General features: G+C 39.5%; 1 protein-coding gene across 1 annotated transcript in view; it reads right to left on the reverse strand.

The window, feature by feature from the left end:
• The window catches only part of RAPGEF5 (Rap guanine nucleotide exchange factor 5), a 156,854-nt gene that overhangs the window by 120,598 nt on the left and 11,630 nt on the right, over nt 1–24,626 (reverse strand). The window contains exons 2-5 of the mRNA XM_064704463.1: nt 7,933–7,983; nt 6,701–6,807; nt 5,572–5,693; nt 4,067–4,235 (exon numbers count right to left, since the gene is read on the reverse strand). Of these exons, the coding sequence (XP_064560533.1) occupies nt 4,067–4,235; nt 5,572–5,693; nt 6,701–6,807; nt 7,933–7,983 (449 nt within the window). The remainder of the gene's footprint in view (nt 1–4,066; nt 4,236–5,571; nt 5,694–6,700; nt 6,808–7,932; nt 7,984–24,626) is intronic.

The raw sequence follows: 24,626 nt of genomic DNA on the forward strand, positions 1-24,626 counted from the left end.
CAGATTAAAATCACAGTTATTTTCACAACTGCCTTTTCTATTCAAAGGAAATGTGATTTAACATTTTAAGTGTTATAAAGAGCCCAAAAGAAATAAATGAATGCATTTTCATTTACAAAGACTGATTTATTCAGATTTTCTCTTTATACTTTGGAATGAGATTAAAATAACTGAACTTTTTAGATGTTTCTCTACACATCTGTTCTCTTCTGATCTCTCAGAACCAGGCCAGGACCTGCTTCTTCTAAATTGGAGGCAGAAGATGTGCTCAGCAGACTCAGGCACAGATGCAATCTATAAACCTAGCACAGCACATAACATAGCTAGTTCCTTCTTGGGCCTTATCACTTCATTTTCTATTTAAAAATACTCCCAGTATTTATCTGCATATGATCATCAAATACTTCTGAAACAATGAATACACTAAAAATTAGAGTCAGCTCTTCAGAATCAGAGAGGAAGGGTATATTATGACACCCAGGCCAATGGACAGCAGCAACAGTTACAGCCTAATTTTTTCAAAAGTGGACAGCTGGGACCTAGTGATTCTGGTACTAAACAGGAGCTACAAAGCCCAGGAAAATTAGTGCTTATACAGTCCAGAGATCTGTGGGCTCAGTCTGCTAAGCAGAGTGAGATGCAGGGATGCTTGTTCTAGATCTGCAAGCAGGCAAGTCAGTTTCCATGTAGTACCTGAGAGCTGTTCGTGTTCAGCAAAAGCTTTCCAGGAACTCCATAAGGCACCAACTAAATCAATATGCCATCCTGGCTGTTTGCATGAAAACCAAATTATTTCTAAGAACTGTTACTTTTCTGATATCAATAAAATACAAATTGTTTCAGGACAGGAGACAGAGAACATAGTGTAACACTCTTGAAAATAAAAAGCAATGTAAGACTAAGAAAACAAACTCTGCTAACATACCTTCCAATAATTTTTAAAAGTATTATGTGATAAATTTCAACAGTCTCAGCTACCAAGTGCATTCTTGAAACGTTCCCTTTGTCTACCAGTGGTTTTGGGAATTATTATTAACACTCCCTTTTACAAAGAAGGAAATAGAAGCACACAAGGATTAAACACCTGATGCAACACCATTGCATTAACTGGAAAATAATTCAGGAGGCATTAAATAAGAGCCTAAGTGATTGCTCAGGGTTGTAAGGGAGCCCATGGCACAGCTTTCAACTCAGATTTTTTGTTCCCAGGGTACTGCAATGTTCACTTGTTTTCTGCTCAAGTAGAATGACTGTGATTAACGCTGGGTGTTTAATGACCCCAAGAAGCCTCTTCATTTGTCCCATCTAATTTGACAGCATTTACAGGGTCTGAATCCTGTGGAATACACACAACATTAGCCTTCAGATTAGCATGAGCTGCTGAAAATCTGCTGTGCCCTGACTTGTTTTCCATGGTGCATCCCACCAATGTTATGTTGAATGTAAGGAATTTCCACCAAGGCCAACACAGAGCTTTTGTTCAGGAATCATAAGCACATCTCAGACTTCAAAACAGTATTTCCATTGTAGAGTTTTCTACTGTAATTTGGTAACACTGCTAAAACTGCCCAGAAACAAAAACACATCCATCAAAAATGTGTACAGCAAGTCAAATCTGAGCTATGTTTATTTAACAGGGTTTCCAGAATAGCTGCTGAAGGAAGTCCCCAGAGCTGCCACTGCCTACTCAGGTCTACAGACTCCTTCTGTTCTGAGAGCAGAACCATGGTACTCCAGAGACCCACTGATGCAGCCCAGGCAAGCACAAGGCTGCTGCCCACAGCTGCAGAGGAGGCAGAGGTCATCTGGCCTCTGGGACCACCAGGAGACATCCAATGCTCCCTTCTGGTGCACAAGCAGGCAGCTGCTTCTGATCTCATCAAAAGCAGGGAACTTCATTAATGAAGTAAGAATTTCTCTATCCCTACGTACATATAGAGCTAATGCAATAAATATAGATTGTGGGAAAAGCTAAGACAGGAAAATGAGTACAAAAATATTAAACTATTAAAAAATCCTGTGCTTCTAATGGTATGAAAACCAGCTTATATATTCAAGAAAAGGCAAACACTGCCGGGAAACGTTTTTAGAATTGCTCTCTTTCCTCATGAAAAGGAGTACATGGCTTTATTTAACCAGGTCAGACAACTTTAACAAACATCTCATCACACCTATTCCCTTTCTGACTGTGTTTTAGTAGTTTATTATTTGCATCAAGCATGAAGAATTTTGAACCTAGAAAAGTCTCCTTCTGCTTTAATATCACATTCCCTCGAGGGTGTACCATTATTTAAAATTCAATTCCTACAATATATACTTTTTCAAAAAGCACCCTCACAATCTGACAGGTAAAAGCTCCAGAAAACAATTTTTCAGTGACAATATTCCCAAAAGGAATCCAGCTTCAACTCAAATTTGAATAATGTGAGCAGGAAGGAGCTGGAAATGTACATTAATGAATAATTGTTCAATTCATGTGACAGGGATCATCTTGCACTGGAAATGACAGTTGTAGTGAAATGATAAAACTGCAAAGCAGACTGTAAACTTGAACCTAAAAAGCCTTCAATCCATTTTCCTACCCAGCATCCTTCACGTAACACATCAATATGACCTATCTGTTCTGTCCTTTTGATTCAAATCCTTTGAACGAGGAGACACAAACCACGAAAAGTGGTTTGAGTTACAGTGATGAGAAAAATCCCAATTCCCACTAAAATCAAGATCAAAATGCCCTGATATTTAAGGGACAGACAAACTGTTTAGCACCAGAGTTGGCTGGAAGACAAGAATTTCTATTTGCAAAAACAGTCAAAGGTTTTGTCCCATGTGAGTCATCTGCTTAGAAGATCATATTCAGTCCTGCTGCTCTAACCAGCCTGGGGTTCTTGCCACTTGCCTACACTCACTGCAGCTGACCAAATAAATGCATTTTGAAGGGAAGCTCCAGTTCAGAACTGCCAATATTTGATTGGTGAGGGCAGTCAGCAGTAGGGAAGGGAATCAAGTTTCTGCCCTGAACCATGTAGAGAAATTACTGAGTTTTTTCCCTACCAGCTCAACATGTCTGAATTTAAGAATCTGGGCTTGAGACAGTTTACAGGATCTTTGGACTTTGGGCTTCTTTGAAATATTTCTACTGGACATTCATCTTTGAAAATGAGCATTTTTAAAAGCTATTATGTAGAGAAGGAAAGTATTCATAGAAGAAAGTTTTGTCTTTGGTGTCAAAGGGAAAAAATTCGAGTACTGCCAGAGTAATAGTTCCCCAAAGTATTGGATTTGGGGACCATCATGGTAGGAACAATGAAAGGATTTAACTCAACTTGTCTGTTCAGGCCTACTCCTGCAGATATACTAAAGCACAAATGGTCATGAGCCTCCAGAGATTTCACTAACACCTTTTTCCTCTATTTTGTCCTCTCACTGCAGAACAAATAACTATATTTTCCTTCTAGCGACTCTAAACAGGCAAACTTAGAGTGCAGACACATGAGCACAGAGAGTAGATAATATTCAATAGTCAGGCGAAAGGGGAGACATAGAGTAAGCAAAACTCTTAAAAGGCATATTCTGCAGAAAAGAATAATAATGTGAGTTTACAGAGTTCTGGCAAACATACAGTAGAAAATTAAAATCAAATGACTGAAGGTACCATATTTCCACCCATCTTGTCCATCCATATGAAAGCTGATCCTGACATATCACAAGGGCATCTGATCTGCTAGTCAATCACCACCAGAGGATCCCTGCTGCCAAATTCATGCCAAACCTCCAAATGTAAGAGGAGACCAAAAAAAATCCCATGCCCAGGTAATATAGCAAGCTAGAGACAGCAAGGTAGTCCCTAAAAACTGTAATATGTCCAAACCCCCTAGTCAGGTGCCTCCATTTTCCTACCCATACTGACCTTCTCAGATGAAAAGCAAATCTCTACAAGATTTTTCAACCCCCAAAAGAAAGCTGTCTCATTTGCAAGGTGATCTGGGGGCAAACTGACATTATAAGGCCAGACACCTCTAAAACAGTCAGTAGAAGTTGCAAACAGCTGTATATGCACACTTACAGATTGCACATGTCAATCCTGGGAGGAGACAGTGGCAGTAGTTGAAGCAGGAGCTTTACTCCATTCTTCCATGCTTCCTCTTTCTCAAATTCACAGAAAAGGTAGGTGCATTCATCTGCTGAGAACTGGTAGAAAGCATGACTGTCTTGAAAATAGAGTTGTCTGTCCACTGTAAGAAAAAATAATATTAGATACTCTTTAAACTTTCAGCATGTAAAGATTCCCACCACATTCAGTATTACTTGATCTTAATGCTGAGTTATACAATCACACAGGACACAAGGACTGAATACTCAGCACAGAAACAATCCTGCCCTCTCAGTTTAATTCAGCGCATCCAAACAGGAAAACCTCAAAACCTCAATTTAAAGATCTCCAGGATCTTGAAATTCAAGCATTAAGACTGTTGAGAGTTTAATCAATTTTGGAATCAGTTCAGGTTTATGGAATAAAAACTTTCCTCTTTTTTGTTAGATTTCTGAGTCTCAGTTTCCATTGGTTTCTAAGCTGTTTTCACTAATGGTCAGGCACTAGTAAACAAAGTTCAGTAATGGGGATGCAGTCCATCATTATTCCAGCTTCTCCTCAAATTCAATTCTACTCAATTTGCAGACTAGACCTGGATAAGAAGATGTATCAGTTGTCTTCCCTGAAAAAAAAAAAATTATTTAATCAGGAAAAAAGGACAGAGTCCAAAGCCAAAATCACAAGCTTCTGCAACAAGTAATTTGGCCCTTGCTGAGGCTGCATGACCAGACATGCTGTCAGTTTAGCTGAAGAAAACCTTAAAGTACACTTCCAGTGTACATATGCAGAAATCTTCTGTAAGTCCTCACCTTTTCATAAGAAAGAAGTTAAGTGTCTAGCACAGAACCCAGGGTGGAGTATGACCTGAGTGGAGCTACCTAAGTAGCTCCAGCCTCCAAGTAAAATCCATCAGCTATCCAGAGGCTAGGTATCAGTGTGATTATCAGCAATCACATTAGCTGGACCAAATCCCTCAGTTTGGTGGGGGAGTTGGAGACAGCAGGGTAGAACCTGGCCTCACCACTGTCTCAAGGAACTGAATCCTCTCTCCTCCCATTGTAATTAAAAATTATGGAAAACAGAGAGGAAAAGAAAATCATTAATAGCTTAATAGCAACAGAAGTCATCTAGTAAAGCCATGATCTGCAGCAACTAAACAGCTGCTGTCTTGTGAGAAACCAAAAATAGCTTGAGGGGAAAAAAAAAGCCTGGAAAAGACACGCACTCTGTCTGCAACTTGATAATAGGCAATTACAGGAATGAAATTGCCAAAAACAAGGGATTGATCTTTGGTATTTATGAAATGAAAGGTCACAGAAGCGAGCCTCCCAAAAAGATAGTAGAAAAAAGAACTGGCAAGAAAATTGGATCAATTTGTACTTTATTTTCTTCCCCTCCTCTGATCAAAACCACAGCTCTTGTCCTGTGCAGGAGAAATGGATAGCCTTCCTGACATTGCAAGTACTGGCAGGACTGACCTGACAATATAATGCCCATATCCAGGAGGAGCTGCCACACTCCAACTGCTGTAGATCTGCACTTGACAAAAGGGCACTGCTCCAAAAGCCAGTCTACGAGTTCTGATCCAACACAACTTCTCCTGCAAATAAGCAAAACATCACTTCTTAAACTACAGTAATGTTAAAACATTGTTTTATTATAAAGAGTTCTTTTTAAAGCTATCAAAAGTCAGCCTTTTTGTTCAGCAGAGAAAATTCTTTGTCTCAATTCCTAATTTTTGTAAACCTATTCATTTCAAGGGAAGAAATTATGTTGGCAAACCTCAGGGGGTACCTCCAGCTACAATGAGGGAACTTATGTTAGATGAGCAAGTTTCCTGACATACCTGATTCATGTAGCATACTCTGCAATAGAATTTTTATCAATTTGTGTTGCATACACGTCATCCCAAGATGCATAAGAGATAAATAAAATCCAGCTTCAAGCCGCAGCCTTTTATCTCCTTTCCAAGTATGCCATAATCAGTACAGCTAAACAATATGTGTAAGACCTTTAAGTGCTGCTCTAGGATGGACTTAATCTTTCATATTATTGGTAAATGTATATATTTAAACAATAATAAAAATGTAGTGGATTTTTCTTAAACACAGGTGTGAGCAAATGGTTTTATAATAGAGAGCTGCACATTTTGGTGTAATTGAAAACAGGGGAAAGCATTTATGCTACAATGCAACACAAATGGAAAATCACTTCATTACAGAAATATTCCATAAATTACATACAGAAATCACTGTGTCACTAAATCTTGGAATCCAATTAAGCTCTTTTATAACTCCAAACCACGACTGAAATTAATACCCTTTCTTTTCAACAAAATAATTGACAAACAGTATTGTATATGAAAACCATAAGCAATTGAATTAATGTATATACAATCAGGCCACTGCTGCTTTCTGAAAACTGACATTGTAACATAAGAAAAGATATTAAGGCACATGAGACTTTATAAAATTTTTTAAAGAAAATATTTTTAATTCTTAGTGACATACACAGAATCACTCAGAATTTACTCTCTTGTCAAACCAGAGCATAGATAAATGCAAATAAAACTCTTAAAGTTAATTAAACCAAATGATTTTGATTTACCTGCAAATGCCAGTAAGGTACACCCTGTCTTTAATCAGGTCAGAAGCTTGTAGAGTAAAAATATTCCTGAGAGCTCTCCCAGCACAGGAAGAACTTTCTCCATAAATCTGAATGAAAAGAGAAATTGAAAACTGTGACAAACAGGGATTTATTCCTGCTGTAGTAAATTGTCCTGCCACTGTCCACTCCCTCCCTTTGAGCAATGCCTTCTTCACAGGTAAATGACAAGCAAGCGCCCAGTCTCAAAGGAAATGCACCCCAAATTCTGCCAGTTGTACCATGGGTTGCAGGTGCCCCACGAGCTGGGCTGATTTTAGATTTGCTGCCCTAGAAAAGGAGAGGTTTAACCATCCATCAGCTTTACCTTTGAACAACAGACAAATGATGAAAACACTTGTTATTCTAGCAAAGCAGAGACACAGGAACCATTCCAAAATCACACAGATACAGTTTAAAATGAATATATTTTCCTAGGCTTTTCAGATAAATAATTTATTTCAAACCTAATACACACTGAAAGACTATTTCATAGTCTTTTATTTTTGTTCAGAACCTTCAGAGGTTTCCTATGATAGCTGTAGATCAGTTCATCTGTGCATTGGCAGGAAGATATGGTCTTTCAGAATAGACACACCTCTGATCTCCCCACACCTGATTTCTGCCCTGCACCCAAAGGCTGAAGATGTGTCTGTCAAAACAGAACCCAACTCAGTCTTCCATAAAACCATGTTCCACCCAGACTCTGTGTACCACTCCTTACTGAAGAATTTACCTTGGGCTTCTTTTGTGGTGTTTCCTCACTGTCTCAGCAAAACACATCAAGTGATACAAAGAAATAACTTGATGCTGTTTGATTTCATCTTTTTGTTTGCTTGCTTCCTATGTATAGGAGCTTTTTAAGGCACATAGAAGAGACCTGAGAGAGTAAAATCTTGTGACATACAAACCAGAGTTCTCAAAATACTGTAAAAGTAAGCTAAACAGCAGCTATCACTTAAGTGACTGGGAAGCAAGTGCACATCGGAATTAACAACAATTCAGTTTGCAAACTCACTAATAGTAAGATGTGATTTGTAACACACACACACAAAATGATAACTTCTTAACTGGATTTAACTTCAGGTCACATTCACAAGTATCTTCAAAGCTGTGAATAAGAAGTTGAACTGAAGCAGAAGCATTCCTTGCATGTTATTTGATGAAACAGAATTATAAAGAAGGTTCACAAATACCTTATTTGAAGGAGTTTCCAAATAGGGATTTGAAATTCTTCTGGACAGGGTCTGTAAGGCAATTTTGTAGACTGTTAGTTTTGTTATGGCTTTTGCATGGAAAAAAATAAAGTAGCTGCAATCTAGTGTTTTAGCTATTGAAATCTAAATAAAAAGAATTTATCAAGTCATCTGAATAGTCTAACATATGTCTTCAAATAATAATTGTTTCACATCAGGAGAAAGGTTTGGTAAACTCAGTTCTGTGTTTTCTATTACATTTATTCTTGATCGAGAAAAGAATATGAACAATGAGATGGCAAAGCCTATAGATAACACACAATTATTGGGTCAGGAATCATCAAAAATGACAGTGAAGAATCTCAAGATAAACCTAAAAAATACTGGGCGAAAAGACAATTTAATGATGAGCTCAACATTGAAATCAGCATGTACTAGAGGGAGAAAATGTAATTACACATACTTTTAAAGCAAACTTTATCAATTCAGGAAAGACACCTCAGGGTCACAGAACCCTTCTCAAAGAAGACCACTCTTCTAAATGAAATTCTTAACTGTAGTTAAAAGAAATTAGGATAAATGGTGAATAAAATTGTGACCAGCAGGGAGGTAACTAATGTAGATCAGCGTTATCTCTGCAGCGCCACACGTTGCAGTGGTACCAGCGTCTCAAGAAATGAATGCTCCAATGTTAGAGTGGATTCAGACAGTAACAGTAGTAGGAGTAACAAAGGATTTTGATAAATTTTAATATGAGAAAGGACAAAAAAGACTGTGACTATTTACCCTACAAAGGAGAGATTACAAGTGACATAATGCAATTATGCAGTATGACACAAAGAAAATACTAATTTTCTGTGCTCTACTTTACGTTACATGAAAATAACTGATCACTCAATGAAATTAGAGAGGATTTATATTTGAGGAGACAGAAAGGAAAATCAACAAATAAGTCTTCACAGCAGGGAAATGCAAATGCCAAAATCTTACCACTGATCAATAAAGACTGGGATTTAAAATTATAAAATTCACAGTGAACAAGAACTCTGAAAGGCAGAGACAGGATAAACATCTCCACAAGAACCAGGTTAACCCACTCTTACTCACCATGATTCTTCCATATCTTGTCACTATTAAAAGACAAGATATTGCCTATACTGATGCTCTTCTTGCAACTTCTATCTTACTACGAGCCACACAAGACACAAATAAACACTGCCTAAAATAAGCCTGGAAGTGGAAAAGAAGACGTTGTAGAGGTGCACTTGCACTACAACAGGAAGATCATGTGGTGCTCCCTCACATTATTCCAACTTCTAAGCAGCATAATTAATTCCTTGCTTTGAGAAGGATCCAATTCTCACTTGGTATACTTCAATCATAAAAAATCCCCATCGTTCACACCCTGTAAGAATTACAGAATCCATATTTCAGTAACACCACCTGCTTTCTCCTCCCTGTGTTCTTGTTCCTGTATTTTTAGAAAGGGAAGGGAAAAGGAACCACAGAAGCATCTATCGCTGTTTACCCTTCCACGCTCATCACAAACCTTAGTGTAGTTCCATGCATTACAGCAGCTCCATATGGAAATACTGCAACATATAAGCCTAATTTCCCTCTCCTGTGCCCAACAAAGATGCTGGAAGAGCGCAACACTGCCTCGGATCCCACTCACTCTTCCTAGCTGGCATGTCATTAACACCCCGTCTCTGCAGCAGCCCTACATACCACCACTTCTCTTGGTTCCTGTCCAAGTCTTTCATTCCACAAGCCTCTCTCACTGCAGCAGCACAGTCAAAGTTTATACACTCATTTCCCTGCTCCTTTCCCAGGCTGGCACTGACAGAGGACAGGGAGGGTCACCCAGGGAGAACACTGGCACTGCAGTGTGCACTTACATGACAGCATAAGATGAAGCTCAGCAAAAAGGACAAATTTAGTTGCCTTCTACAACAGGGTGATGGATAAGAAGAGAGACTGACATCATCTGCCTGCACTTGTGCAAAATATTTCATACTATCCCACGCATATGCTTGTCTCTAAAATGGAGAGACATGGATTTGACAGATGGACTACTCAGTGGGAAAGGAAAGTCATGGATGCACTCAAAGAGTTGTGGTCAATGGTTTGATGGCTGTGCTTGATCACCAGTGATGAGTGTTGTCCCTCAGGGACCATATTATTTAACATTCACATTTTAGCATAGGAATCTGGACAGTGGAATTGAGTGCACCTTCAGCAAGTCTGGGGATGACAAGTTGAGTGGCATGTCTGATACTCTAGGGGGAAGGGATTCCATCCAGAGAGACCTAGACAGGCTTGAGAGCTGGGCCTGTGCAGTCCTCATGTATTTCAAAAAGGCCAAGTGTAGGTCTTGTGCCTGGGTTGGGGTAATCCCAAACATGGACACAGGCTGGGTGATGAGTGGATTGAAACCGGCCCTGTGGAGAAGGACTTGGGGGTGTTGGTGGGTGAAAAACTGGACATGACCCAACTGTATCCTGGGCTGCATCAAAAGAAGGAGGAGCAGCAGGCTGAGGGTGGTGATTCTGCACCTCTCCTGCATTTTTGTGAGACCCCCAGCTGGAGTACTGCATCCATTTGTCAGCTTCCTAGCATAATAAAGAAGGGAATCTGTTGGAAGAAGTCTAGAGGAGGGCCACTAAGTCGATAATGAAAATGGAGCCCCTCTCCCATGGAGACAAGCTGAGAGAGTTGCGGTTGCTCAGCCTGAAGAAAAGAAGGTTCCAGGGAGATCTTGTAATATTTTCCAGCATCTAAAGGGGGCTAACAGAAAGGACATGATACTTCTTATCAGGGAGTGTAGTGAAAGGACAGCTAATATTATATAGGACAGGTAATAATTTTAAACTGAAATTGGGTAAATTTAGATTAAATTTTAGGAAAAAATTCTGAGGAGTCTGCAAAAGGTGTCTGATGCTGAAAACCAGTAGAGAAAAAACTCAAACTTCTACTTTATCCTTCAGACCAGGAAGAATTCACAGCCCTGAAAAGGGACAACAGGACAATGGATTTCAGTGGCAGCCTGGACCCATATCAATGCAGAGCAAAGATGAAACATTGGAGAGACCATGAGAGTACATTTAGCCTGCCATGCACCCAACCACCCAAAATTTCTAAAAGCATAATAAAATAGAAACTGGAAAGGAGAAAGTAGAACAAAACAGGAAGTGGCTTTCTGGAACAGAAAAAATTATCTTTCATGGTGACGCTAGTGCAGCCTGTGCAATGTTGAAACACTCACTGCAATTAGGCTGAAATTAACACAGAAATTTAGGATTTTGATGTCCTAGCTACCTTGATAGATCCCGTTTTCCTTTTTTTTCCTAACTTGCCTCAATAAATAAATATTAGGAACTGAGCACACCTCTATTCAGCAGACTGCTTTGGCTATTGGGGACAGACTGGGCAGTTGCCTACAGAAGAGGAAGAGGTACTGGACAAGTGGTCCAGCCCATCTTCAAAGACCCCAACTTTTGGGTGGTTCTGTTGGAGAAGCACCACTCCTCCCTGAAGACATCTGGTAAATATAGCCTGCTCTCCCAAAATTTTTTTGACACACACACCGATTGAAAACACATTTGCAAATCGCTCTAAGAATGAGCCAAAATGTGCTTTTAAAGCAAATCAATTAGTCATCAGGCAAACAGCTCATCTCTCGCAGAAACTACCTTGGAATAGTTAATGGTGCCCACGCCAAGTGCTGCTTTCTAGCTGCTGCCACCCTGGCATCCCCACGTGCCTCCTCACCAGCTTGAGGAGAAGCTTTGCCAAGCCCCATGTCAGGGACAGGACAGGGCTATGGCAGCACGTGTGGTGGGACAGAAAACCATATGTGCAGGAGATCCAGAGCACTGCGTGTCCTCCAGAAGGGCTGTCCCATCACACACGAGTAGGTGTGCACAGGCAGCTTCATCTTCCCTACTAGGGATGCAGGAAGAAAGAGGCAGGGACAGGTCCTGTGGGCTGGACGATCCAGAGTGGGATCTATGAGCATGGCACAGGGATGGCGTTGTCCTAGCTTGGGAACACAACCTGCATGTGACAGAGGAGGAAAGCTGGGACAGGAAGCCCAGAGAAAGTTTTGGAATAGGACTGCTAGTATCAAATCTGAATACACCACAGAAAAATTAGTCTGAAATTGGGAAACATTATAAAGGAGTTTACTGCGGTATTTAAAATCACTAAAACTGCCAGGAGTAGAGTAATGACGTGAAAAGAATGGGAGGATTAAAATAAAGTGAACAGCAAGTAATTGAAACAACCAGAAGGAAATATTTACCTATAATCTATATAATCAGCTTATAGAACTATAAGCCAAAGAATAAAATATTCCAGGTTGAGTTTTAGAAGCAGAGGCCTATTTAAAGACTAATCCTACAATGCAAAGTCTATACCCAAGTTTAAATTGGTATTGCTTCAACTGTACAGTGATTTTTAACATAAGCTAAGAACTTCTGACATTATTTAAAGTTAAGCATGTGAAGATATCGATGATACTATTTTAATATATTGGCACAAACTGATTTTTTAGAGGTTTAGAAAGAAATTACCCCACAACACACTACACAACAAAGTATACTAATGCCTCCATCGGAAAAAACAAGCTGTATCTTACTGTAAAATGCTGACTTAGTTCCTTCATTGGGAGAGCATTGAACTGGGTCCACTACAGCAACTCCCTGTGCATTTACTACAACCTGGTTAATGTTCTGCTCAAGGGCTAATGGTACTGTAGAGCATGGATTTAGTCATATCTTTTGGAGATACATTTGAATTTTCTCCTTATTTTTAGAGCTGGGATTTTGCTTTGGCCACATCTCAGCTTGGGAGAACGACTTGCCTACAAGTTGCTTGTGCTTCGCCTCCTGCCCAAGCTGTTCCAACAACTGCTGGTATTTCTGCCATTGCCAGCACTGCAGTCACAGTAGCATCAGCAATGCTCTGTACATCTGCTAGCAATTTAATCACCAGCATGCTCAGAAAGAAACAGAGTAAAAGTGCTTCAAGCTCCAGTTCAAGTGCTTTCCTCAGCTGGGATTTAGTGCAGTGGTAGCAGCCAGCAACCTGTCTGCACTAGAAGTCATAATGTAACACCTCAAAAGAGGCTATAGAAATAATAATTTCAAATATGGAACAGAAATGTTTTGGCCTTTCTTCTAAGAGCATCTGATACTCATGCGCACTTAGTGAGAAAAAAAGACAAAAATGGGAAGGAATAATTTCCATTTTAGTCAGGATTATTCCTTTTACTAAATCTTCTAAAGTGGGATTTATTATGAAACTAACAGAAATGAGGAAAGGCAGAATCATGGCTTTTCTTCCCCAGTAAATTGTTCAAGCTTCCACTCCAGATTTTTCAAATATCTAGGTTTTTAACTGTTGTGTTTCCAAAATATAAGCATAATATTCTGTGCTTTGGAATTTGCAGTGTACAATCAAACCTTACCTGCTTTCAGTTTACAACACACTCGTCAATATTTGTCTGTTTGATCAGAGCCTAATTTGCAAATATGCCCATCATCAACTCCATGCTGCAGGGCAGTTCTAGAAACATTTTTGTTATGCACAAATATAACAAAACAATTGTTCATAGTTTCAGGGCACTGTCACTATGTCCCTAAAGAATTTAGTACAACACTCGTGCATATCAAACTGGGTTACTCAATATACTTAAAATTAAGCAAATGCTTCAGTATTGTTATTTCCTAAATATAAATAGCCTGAACAAAAAATCATCTCATTTTGAAATGCACATGGTGTAGCACAGACTACCCAGTAATGAGATAATTTCTATTCCCTGACAGGGGGATTTCTGCAACTCCTCAACACCTGAATCCTAAATTGGGTAATGTGATCACAAAGGAAATTATATATTCAGACACACATCCAAAAAGAATTTAAGCATCCAAACCTAAAATACACTTTCACAAGTACTCATGCTGGAAACTTCCCACATTCCAACCATGAGAGCATATGGAAAAGGATCACAAATAAAGCTGAATACAAATTCACTCTCAAAAACAATCATCTGCTTGTACTTTTCTCTCCAATGATCATTCAGCTCTAAGAATACAGTGGCTGAGGAAAAATTTTAAAAATCCACCAGAGGTATTTACTTAATTTCCCTCAGGCTTCCCTCCTACTCCACACACAAATCAAAAAGTAATTATTTGTGTCCCAACCAGATTTTGTTCTCTTGTTATGAACCATGACAATGATAATGCCATAAGAGCGACAGAAACCACTGCAACTGTTACAACTGATAAAAACCTATGGGGTTCTTTTATCAAAAAGATTTGCTGGAGTTGCTAAAAGCAAGCAGCTACAATAATGAGAGAGTTTCCCCTCTAGCCCTGATCTGAACACAAATCCTGAAACAAAGCTGGGCTGTACCTGTCTGGCACACCCTCCCCAACCTGCAACACAAGAAGGCAGTCATTTCTGCAGGAGTAAATGCCCATTTATTCCCAGTGCTTACTCGTGCCAGGCAGGGAGTGGGGGAAGGGAGCAAAAAATCACTGAACAATATGATTTAACACTTTGCCACCTTTGAATATTTTGCATTTGATATCACCTGCTACTGTCTAAATGGTAGTTGTTTTAAGCAGAAGTAAGACATGGGTGCTGTGTTCAGTAGAGGAAACGCTACCGTTGTTTGAAGGTGGCTGGATATAGGGAGTGCTGTCATGAATCCCAATCCGTTTCCATGTGGCAACAGATTTTTTCTTGTTGCTAAGGCACAGCAAGCAGAGTTGGTTGGGAAGCTAGCTGACTTTCAGTGGATATCATTCATATGAAATCATAGAATATGCCTGACTTTCTGCCAATAATATTTGTAACAAACAACCTTCCCCCACGGCTCCACTTGAAACCCCACTGTCAGAATTCACGGGTAATGAAGAATAACCAACGTGACAGTTCTCTGCATCAATATTTATTTAAGATTAAATAGAAAATCCTTTTTAAAGGATCTTTTTTATAAAGGAAAGATCTTCTCCTGGTCATTTTAAACTTCATACACTTAGGTGTAACAAAAAAAGGTCAAAAAGCTGTAAAAAGAAAAATCTGTATTCAGCAGAGCTTGCAATTTAGGGTTCCCAGAGGAGCCTGAAGAGCTCTCTGGAGAAACCCAAATGAGTCACTAATGAAAGAAAACCAAGGAGGTATTGTCATCTGTTTTCTGTATAAAAAGAACTTACAAAATAAGTTATTTCATGAAGGGGAAACCCACAACCCATAGTTCGTTCTCACTTCCTCCAAAACAGAAAGAGATGTGAGAAGAAAATGGATGCTCTTTATAAAGACAAGCAGTGCTCTTTATGATTAAAGACTTATTTCTGAGTCAGTGACAGCTAGGAAAGCTATGCATTTAGAAGCATTTCTTTATTTTCCAGTACCTAGCAAACTAAATATGGCTGCATGGGTTTGTGTTTCAAACAAAACTAATTTTTACTTTATCTGGCATAAACCATCCACTTTCAAAGCCTCTGGAGCCTAGTGTGATCTAATGTTCAAGAGCAAAATTTATTTTCAATGTCCTTTTCTACGCCTAAAAGAAGTTAATTAAAGAAAAGAATATCATAGAAGACAATATGGCAGGGCTGGCTGGTTTCTCTCCTCCCTCTTCCTCAGTCCTACCATGGTGAAAAGCCCAGGATAAATCCAGCTTCAGGAAGGCACCAACACAGGCTCCTCCATCTGTATCCTGTGCCTCAAACAAAGCTGCAGCATTCTGACACCCACCTGGATTGAGGGAAAGGGAGGAGTGGTGAGCCAGTAGAAGGGGATATCTTAGTTAGGAACTTTATGTGACTAAAGAAAGGAGACAGCCACCCTCCTGCTAATGATGAGCTCCATGATCAGATTCAGTACCCTGGAATGAGGCTGCTGACAAGCAGGTCATGTTCTCTCTACACCTCCTGCTTCAGCTTCCCATTCCTGCCACTCTTCTCCTTTGTGCTTCCATCCTGTCCATGAAGCCATCTCCTGACCCAAACCAGAGGCCAGTGGCTTTGAATGGGCTCATTAAACAGAGATTCATTTCAACAGAGATGGTTTCCCTTGCGGGAGTCACTGGGGAGCCACACAAACACGATCCCCAGCAAGGCAGCAGCGGGGGCACGGGCCAGGCTGCGGGACAAGGAGGGAGGCAGGCAGGGACAGCTGTGCTCAGAGGAAGCATTTGTTTATGCTACATTAAAACTATCCAAGGAATGATGGCATAAAGCACATCTAATAAATCCTTTTCATGTTGACAGAGCAGAGACATTGCTCTGTCAACATAAAAAGGAAGTTAACTATGCTTGCAAAAAATGACAATACAAAATTCAAGGGTGTCAGCAATGGGGAACTTCACTTCCCACTCCATGTTCACATAAATGCATCAGCTGAAGAAAACACAATACCCATGTCATCTACAACTGTAGACTGTATGGGCATAGTTTGTTATACAGAAACAGAGTTTAAACAAGATTTCTCTTTCTTATAAAGAGAGAATGGACATTTTCAACTCATATGCTAATACAATGTTTGGAGTGAGATTTCATTAAATATGAAGAGTTAGAATTTTGCTGCTTTTCATTGTGCTTTATATAACATTAAAATATGCAGAGTACACTTAATTGTCTATTCATGTTCCTTCCTTAACTAAACTTTATTGCAGCATTTGTGCTCTCATTTGCCAGTTAGTCCATACACTTCCTAATGCTACCTTACAAAATTCCCGGTGCATTTCATTCTTCCTGGCTGTCAGCAACATTTCAGAGGAAAGAAGTATCCTCCCTTTCTGCCAGTAAAAAATAGGCACTGTACAGACTGTCACCATAAACATTTAACAATATTGCTCTACTTCATATTTTTTAAAACTTAGCACTTAATAAATACAGTAGATGGTTTTTGTCATCTACCCTTGTGTCCCTGGCCACCAGCATCTGGTCTGGTTTTGATCTGGAGGGCAACACATAAGAGTAGATGGGTTGGGGGGCTCAGAGATTGCTAAACATTTTTGTAGCAGCTAATATTTCTAATGATGTAAGTTTTAATTTGATAGCACACTATTTGGAGCATTCGAAAGAATGTGCACTGGATATTTCACACTACAATTAAAACAATGTTCCCAGTGGCAGGTCACTGTTTATTTTCAGATAAATCTAAATAAAGACACCAACAAAACAGTTAAAAGAGAGATCAGGAGCATGAAAATGCAGATTGTCTGCATACTTAAAAGCTTTTCAAAGTACCTCTGCTGACATGTTTCTTGTGTTGCCAGCAAAATACCTTCTCATGACACATTTCCAAATGAAAAAAAAAAAAGAAAGCAGCACAGTACATCTACTTAGCAAAGGCATTCTGAAAGCCAAGAACACTGACTTACAAGCATGCATTAGTAAAAAGAAATTTATGAGGAAACTGTGTGTCAAACACAAGAATAAATGTTCAGATTATAAAATCTTCTTCCTAGAGTTTTTCTAACTTTGCCAGACAGCGTCCTGCACAATTTCTCTGGCTTTGAATTTTGTCCTGCACAGAGCAGGTGTTGGATCAAACAATCTCCTGGAGTTCCCTTAGCACCCAAATAATTCTGTAATTGTCTCCAGCTCCATCACTCCCAGACAATTCAATTCTGCTAGTCCAACTGGCTGTACTAGGCAAGGGAGAAAAAGTCTCTGGCGCTTCAGGGCAACCAGAAGTACATTTCTATGTACATTCTGCATTTAAAAAGAGGCTTCTAAAATCACACATTTTCGTGTTAGCCCCCCACCAAAACTTTTCCCTGTGATATCACTCACTGTGCCAGGTCTCAATTGCTGAGGTACCCCAGCTGTCAACATTACTGCAGATAATAGTGCTGCCAAAACCTGACCTTCAGCAAGCCACATTTCTCAGAGATTTAATATAATAAAAATTTTAAAGCAGACAATCAGTTAAGTGATTCATCTTGCCTGTCACTACCAACCACCCACCATGTAGGCGTAAGTTCAAATGTTCCCTCTCTGGTGTCAGGCAAAACCAGCATGGTTGGGTACTTGATTTTTGCCAGCACAGGCTCAGGAGCCTTCAGATGAGCTTCCCCCATAGCCCAGCTGCAAGAATGCTCACCTCTACCACAATAACTCTAGCAAACAGCAGAAGGGCAAAAATATCCAAGATTGCTGCAGCTATTTCAGTGAACACAGATGCAGGAACAAAACCTCAAATATTAGCAAATAGTCAGCTGTGAACGATGACGACAAATGGCTAAAAATGTCAATATAGAGTGCATATATTATTGAATAAGAAAATCCATTAAAATCTTAATTCATTCAGAAGCAATTTGTAATTAAAGACACACTTTTATGGTTTTCAATAACTAAAGGATCTTTAATGTTTCAAGTACAAAAAGACAAAATTAAAATTCTGTGCTCTGATTATGATGAAAATACCTCCCAGTAAATTGCATTAGCTTACTGTTTGAAAAATGCCTGACTTTCTGACAACTTTTTAAAATTTTCTTTTAATAGGTTGCACACAGATTGTCCATGACTGGGTGTACAAGTGCACAAAGGTATGTTTTTAATGTCCCTATAATTTTATGTCCCTGCTCCCAGAGAGCCCTGCTTTTACCACTGCCTGCACAAGAAGGTAGGTCATCCAGTAATTTCCCAATCCTTTTTCCTTCTTAGAGAGCAGTTACTTGTTTCTGGTACAAGACATTCAAACTATTTCCTCTTTGTTTCTTGAAACTGATTTTTTGATTTCACAAGTGGCCCACTGGGAAAAGCACCAGACTGTTCAGTGTACCTCAGTTTTATTCCTGAACATGGTGTGGTCACCACCTTCAGTGAGGCATTTCCCTTCCCATGCAATGGGAACGACCATGAGCAGGCTCTGGAAGCACTTTGATACCCACAGGTAAAAATCTGCTACCAGCTAAGGGCTAGAAGCTCACAAGCTCTCCTCCACGTACCCAGGGCAGCCCCTTGGGAACTCCAAGTTCAAATACCTATAGGACATTTAAAACATGACAAATCTGGAGTAAAACTGCCAACTTCTGCTTTTCTTGCTTCTGAGGTTTTCTGAGAGCAGGAGCAGCCTTGAGGGTGGGTGAACAAGCTCTGCTTGAAGAATTTTGCATTACAGCCTTAACAGTTTGAGGATCTGCAGCGCTGTGGTTTGTGTTGGCAGCGCTCCGTTACGTGACCTCTTGGGAACAATAACAATTTCACTGACAGTAGCTCTTGGCACAAACCAGTGCCAACCTACTATGAACCAGAGAGTGGGAGTTCTTAACCACTTCCAGAAGAACAGCTGTAATTTACTTTTTTGTAGGGGAAAACTATTAAAGCATAACTACTTTAGTTTCATGAAGCAGCCAAGGCCTCGCTGTACAGAGAACCAAAAAGCACTCAATCCACAAAGAAAGAATAAAGCTTTCCCTTAGATCACACAAGCAATTTTTTGGCAAAATAGATCAGGAACTCTTCAACTGCTCTTGGGAAAGCCTCAGAAATACTTGGAACTGGCTACCAGCACCTTCAAACAGTCTGCAGAGTGAGATCTAATAACTCTGATCACCTTGCAAATCTTTATTCTGGCCATTAAAGCAGGAAAAAATGAAAACTCAAGTGCAAACCACTCCAAAGAGAGGTTTGTCACGTCTGAGATGGGAAGGGACCTGAGAAACACAGCAGTTCAAAAATATCTGAATTTTTCAATGTAGCAGAAACCACTGCATGCCTATCATTCAATCCCAACTGCTTGGCACATAAAGCAATGTGGAAAGCAGTGTGCAGTAACCACTAGATATGGAATATGATTCGAACATGAAGAGTCTAGAATATATGAGCAACCACTAAAAGCTGCTAAGGTAAATTTAGCTTTCACCAGACTACGAGGTTACAGAATCAGAAAATATATATGCAAGACAGATGAGTTTTGTGTATTTCTTTTTGCCTCAGTAAAATTGCTCAAGTGTCAAGTAGCTAAGAGATGTAAAATTTTCTTCATATTATTAAATCAAAACCAAATAATACAAATGACATATGTCGTAAAAATTAATCTCATAAGAAAGTAAAAGATGTGCTCAGCACCCCAACAACGTCACAGATACAGTTCGGACATCTTTAGACAGGAACCTCCTTTGTGAAAATAGGTTCAAGAAAGGAACACAGCCTTTCAAGTGAGGCAAGACTTTCACCCTAATGAGGCATATTTCCTTAATTATATTCTTTATCCTTAAATTTAATTACCTGCCTTTCTTCTGATATATATCTTTATTTTCATTCTTTATTCATAGAAACAATTGTTTGCACACATTTGATATTATTAGCACATGGATATGTCAAATCAGGTTTATGCTGCATTATTTTAAATTTTCTTGCTGCAGATTTAGTCACTCTAAATATAATTAAGCCTACAAGTCCTTCTTCCTACTGCTGTAGGAAGTTTGATCCCTATGGGGAAGGGTTTTCTTTATCTCTTGAGATTTTCCAGCTGGTACCAGGGAATTTTCTCTTTTTGACCTCCAGTTTTGAAAGGTAGGGCCCTGGTCCAACAAAAGACATTTGAAAATATCACAAATGAAATATGTCCTATTAGGGCTCTCTGCATTTGTTACTTATTTCCAGAACAGCATGGGCCTTCAGAAGTGATCCCTGCACCTCTCCTCAGGCTTAGACTACATTCAGATGTACAGCCAAAGTCAGTTTAAACAAAAAGCCACAAAATTGGAGAAGATACTATGGCAAGATTAACATCCTCTGAAATGACAACCCCACTCAAATTCACAGAAAAAGAATGTATCGAACAGTGTTGCATTAAATCTTTTGTGGAGAAAGTACCTGTGAAAAAACTATTCTAGGCAGCCTAACTAAACAAACAAACAAAAAAATCTTGCTTCAATTTGTCCCACATCAGTCTGTTGTTCCCCATGATGTCAATAATTTCCCTCCAGCAAAACTAGACCTGGCATTTAAAGCAGAAAGTTCCTATCCTTTCTTCCATTTAAAAAAATGCATTATAAAGCCTTTAAATTACTTTCAAGGCACATTTTCCCCTACAAAAGAAAGATGCTACTCCATAAAGAGAAAAAAATCCTCACAATTTGAGAGTCAAAGGATTAGAAGATTTTTCTACATCTGATTAAATTATCTGAATTAATTAACCTTTAATTACATTTGCAACTATTATCTAGTTTTCCATCCCAACAGAAGTCCCACCATATGATATCCATATCCTAGTCAATCTTATTCTCATACTCAAAAGCATATGCAAAAGAAGAAAACTGCTTGAGTCTAATTAGCATGAAAAACATGTGTGCTGTGGAAAAAAGTCCACAGTATTACAGCAGAGCAGGGATCTGAGGTGAATTGCATGTTATGAAACTGAACACACATGTCTGTGTAAGATGTGTCTCTTGCCAAAGAGGCTGAACTCTCTAAGGTTTCAAAAGACCTCTGTACATCAGGTGCTGAAAGGAAAATTACTCCTCCAGAGAACTGTTGTTTTAAACCAGTAGTTTTTTGGCTTGAAAGTTGAGGATGACTTTTTCAAGGCTGCTTCAAAATATACAGGAGGCAGCCTGCACCTGCAGAATCTGAGATAACCACCCAGGAGAGCACCTCATCCCTCACTGGAGACAGCAGCAGTAGCACTGTAACTATTTTTAAAGAAATGCTCATTAGAACACGTAAGAGTGAAGCAGAGGGACACAATGTGAACAGGAGCTTGCTTATCAGTTATGTGACCAGGGCATACAAAAGAAAAGCAGAATAGCCTCTGCATTACTCACAGCCAAAGTGCAGCTGTGTGTATCCTGAACAGAGCAACCTCAAAGAGCCAGCAGAACTGTCTGCTGGTGCCATAGTACAATCAGAGGAAAGGACTCACACATCACTGCCTGTCTACAGGGTCACATTTCCACCACCTGAGGACAGCCAGGCCTGGCAGCCAGTGCTAGGAACAGCACACTTGGAGGAGCTTCTGGTTACCAGACTAAGGAGCAGCTCATGCATTTTGCGTGCTGCTTGAAGCTGCACCCTTCTTGCCCTTGGACCAGTGTCCAGGGCTCTTCAGGGTCCTCCTTTATCTACCCATGGAAAGCAACAACATAGAACTGAGCAACCTTCTTCTGCCTCATCATGTTAAATCTCTATCCTAAGATCCTTGAGGGCATGCATTGTCCCATCAGAATAAAAGCAAGTAAATACTGACCACATTTTTTCAGACCTAGGGGCAAAGAGACTTCACTCTCTTATTCTTCGATATTCTGCATCACAGCCAATGCTTGCAACAATGATCACTTCAAAATGCTGCTACCCTCCTTTCACTTACCCACTGTATCCTAGTTACCAGCCTACTCAGTTCTCAAAGTCACTAATAAACATCATTTTAAGTCAGCAAATGTTTCGTGACCTACGCAAAGCAGGTGGGAGAGATGGGGAACTGCTGTCTTGAAAAGTTGGTTCAAGCAATATGCACATGGAAAATTATAATTTAGATTGAAATCAGGAAAGAAAAATTATCCAAAGTGTATGGCATTGCTCCCTCCAGAGTGACTGATCTGTCAGAGAGCAACAGAGATGTTCTATCTGTGTTCCCAGAAACACTAACAAAAAGCAAGATGTCAGTGACATCATAACAGACTGCTAGGACATTCAGTTTACTCTCATGAATTCAGCAAAGCAGCCTGGGCAAAGTAGGCAATTTCTGTTCAAACTCTTCACCATGACAATCTCCAAAGCCCATCCAGCTCCATCACATATTCTGCAGCAAGGACAAACAACCCAGGGGTTAAAGTCTGGCTCTAGAGCAGACTGATGGCAAATCACCACTTAGTGCAGGAGACCTTCATTTTGAGGTACTCTGTCTTCAAAAAACAGTTGATGCTCACTCCCATCACCTTCCTCACTGCTCCATCCTTTCCCACACTGTTTTTTAGAGGTTACTTCAAACCATCCTTATCTCAATGGAACAACCATCACAAATCACCATCCATTCATCCATTTTATCCAAACCAGCCTAAGCCTGTGGGTTAACTATCTATTTGGTAGCTTGTCCAGCACCAGAAATAACTGTACCAAAATTAAAAGGAGCTTACAAAACTGTTTGGTACATAGATATATACACACAGAGACTTCTTCAAAATGCAAAGCTTTCAAAAAAAATCAACATAAATTTTTCAGCTCTATCTAATCTATTTTCTGCTTTTTCTTTATGCAATGTCATAATGTCCTTTTTGGAAGCTGGACACACCAGCAGAAGTTAACTGAAGAGGGTCTCTAGGACATTATTCCTGGTCAGTAAACCCTTGCCTAGGAATTCACCTCCCCACTCCCTCCATCAGGATATGATCAAAAGATCAGATGGGTTCGTGAACAACAAAGTAATGGGAATGGAAACACTCTGGGATTTGGAAGATTACTTGGGAGGTTTGTTTGCATGTTTTTAGCATGCCTCATGCTTGTTGATGTTTTTAACCTCTTCACTTGTGCCAAGAGATAACAATGACTAACTTAGGAGGGAAAAAGTCATGGTATAAAGAAACAAGCATACACATACTGAAGCTGGAGTTGGCTCAGGCTGAAAAGAAGATGAGTCACAGACCCTCAGCATTTAGCTTTGTTTCTAAAAGTCAGATAACACCAAGAACTGCTAAAGCAAGGGATAAAGATGCAGTCTGTTTTCTTGCTTAACTCAAATTAAAAAAATGTGAAATCCAGTTTCAGAAGTTTCACAAAATTTACCATTAGCTTTTCAGTGACCAGGGACAGTTTTTAACATGAAGTTGTTGCCTCTGGATAGTTTCTTGGAATTATTTTTATTTACATAAGGGGCAAATGTGATGTTTCCTTATCAACTCCCACCATCCTGCCATAAATTTTCCTGTAACATGTTTTGCTATTAATAAACAACTGAAGTAGGTACTTTTCTACAGCCAAAATAAATGTATTCTCAAAGATCCTAAGTTCATACTGTTTTTAATCAGACCACAACTCATTTAATAGCATTGTTGCTCTGTTAGCTACACTTTTCTGCTTAAATGCTAAAGCCTACTCACTACAAGGACATTTTGTATCTTTGTTTTTAATGAAGTGCTTTACAAGAATAGAGAACAAATGTCTGTAATGTGACATTCTTCAAAATTCTTTGTTGGTTTACCTGTTATATAGTTTTGTTCCTAGTAGCAATTCTGCCATAAAGTTGCCTAAGCAGAAAAAACAAAAAGAAATTATTTTAAAAAGAACAAAAACTATGCCTTTCCTTACTGGTCTTTCTTCTTTGATGTATTGGAGCAGTAGCTACTTCTTAACAACTTGTTTACTGCTCCATCACTAGAGTTTTTAAAGAAAATAGTGATAGGAACAGAGTCAAGAAATACCCTTGCAGAGAGCTCTGCTCAGAGATTACTTGACAATGTTGATGGTTGCCAGTCTGTGGAAAACCTCCCAAACACTTGTACACCCACCCAACAGGAGCTTCACTGGTCATGAATATTCTTACATTCCTTAGAAGAACAGCAAAGCCTTTGACAGAGCATGCTGCAACAAACTCAAGACTGACATGCTATCAGCTGCATTTCTCTGCTTTTCTCCTATGTTCAGAGAAACACAGAAACACTCCACAGCTGTACCTCCAGCTTCAACAAGGACAGTATGGACTCACCCTAACACAGAAGACTCCTCAAAGGGAGC

Source organism: Zonotrichia leucophrys, chromosome 2, assembly GCF_028769735.1.
Source record: "Zonotrichia leucophrys gambelii isolate GWCS_2022_RI chromosome 2, RI_Zleu_2.0, whole genome shotgun sequence".
NCBI lineage: Eukaryota > Metazoa > Chordata > Aves > Passeriformes > Passerellidae > Zonotrichia > Zonotrichia leucophrys.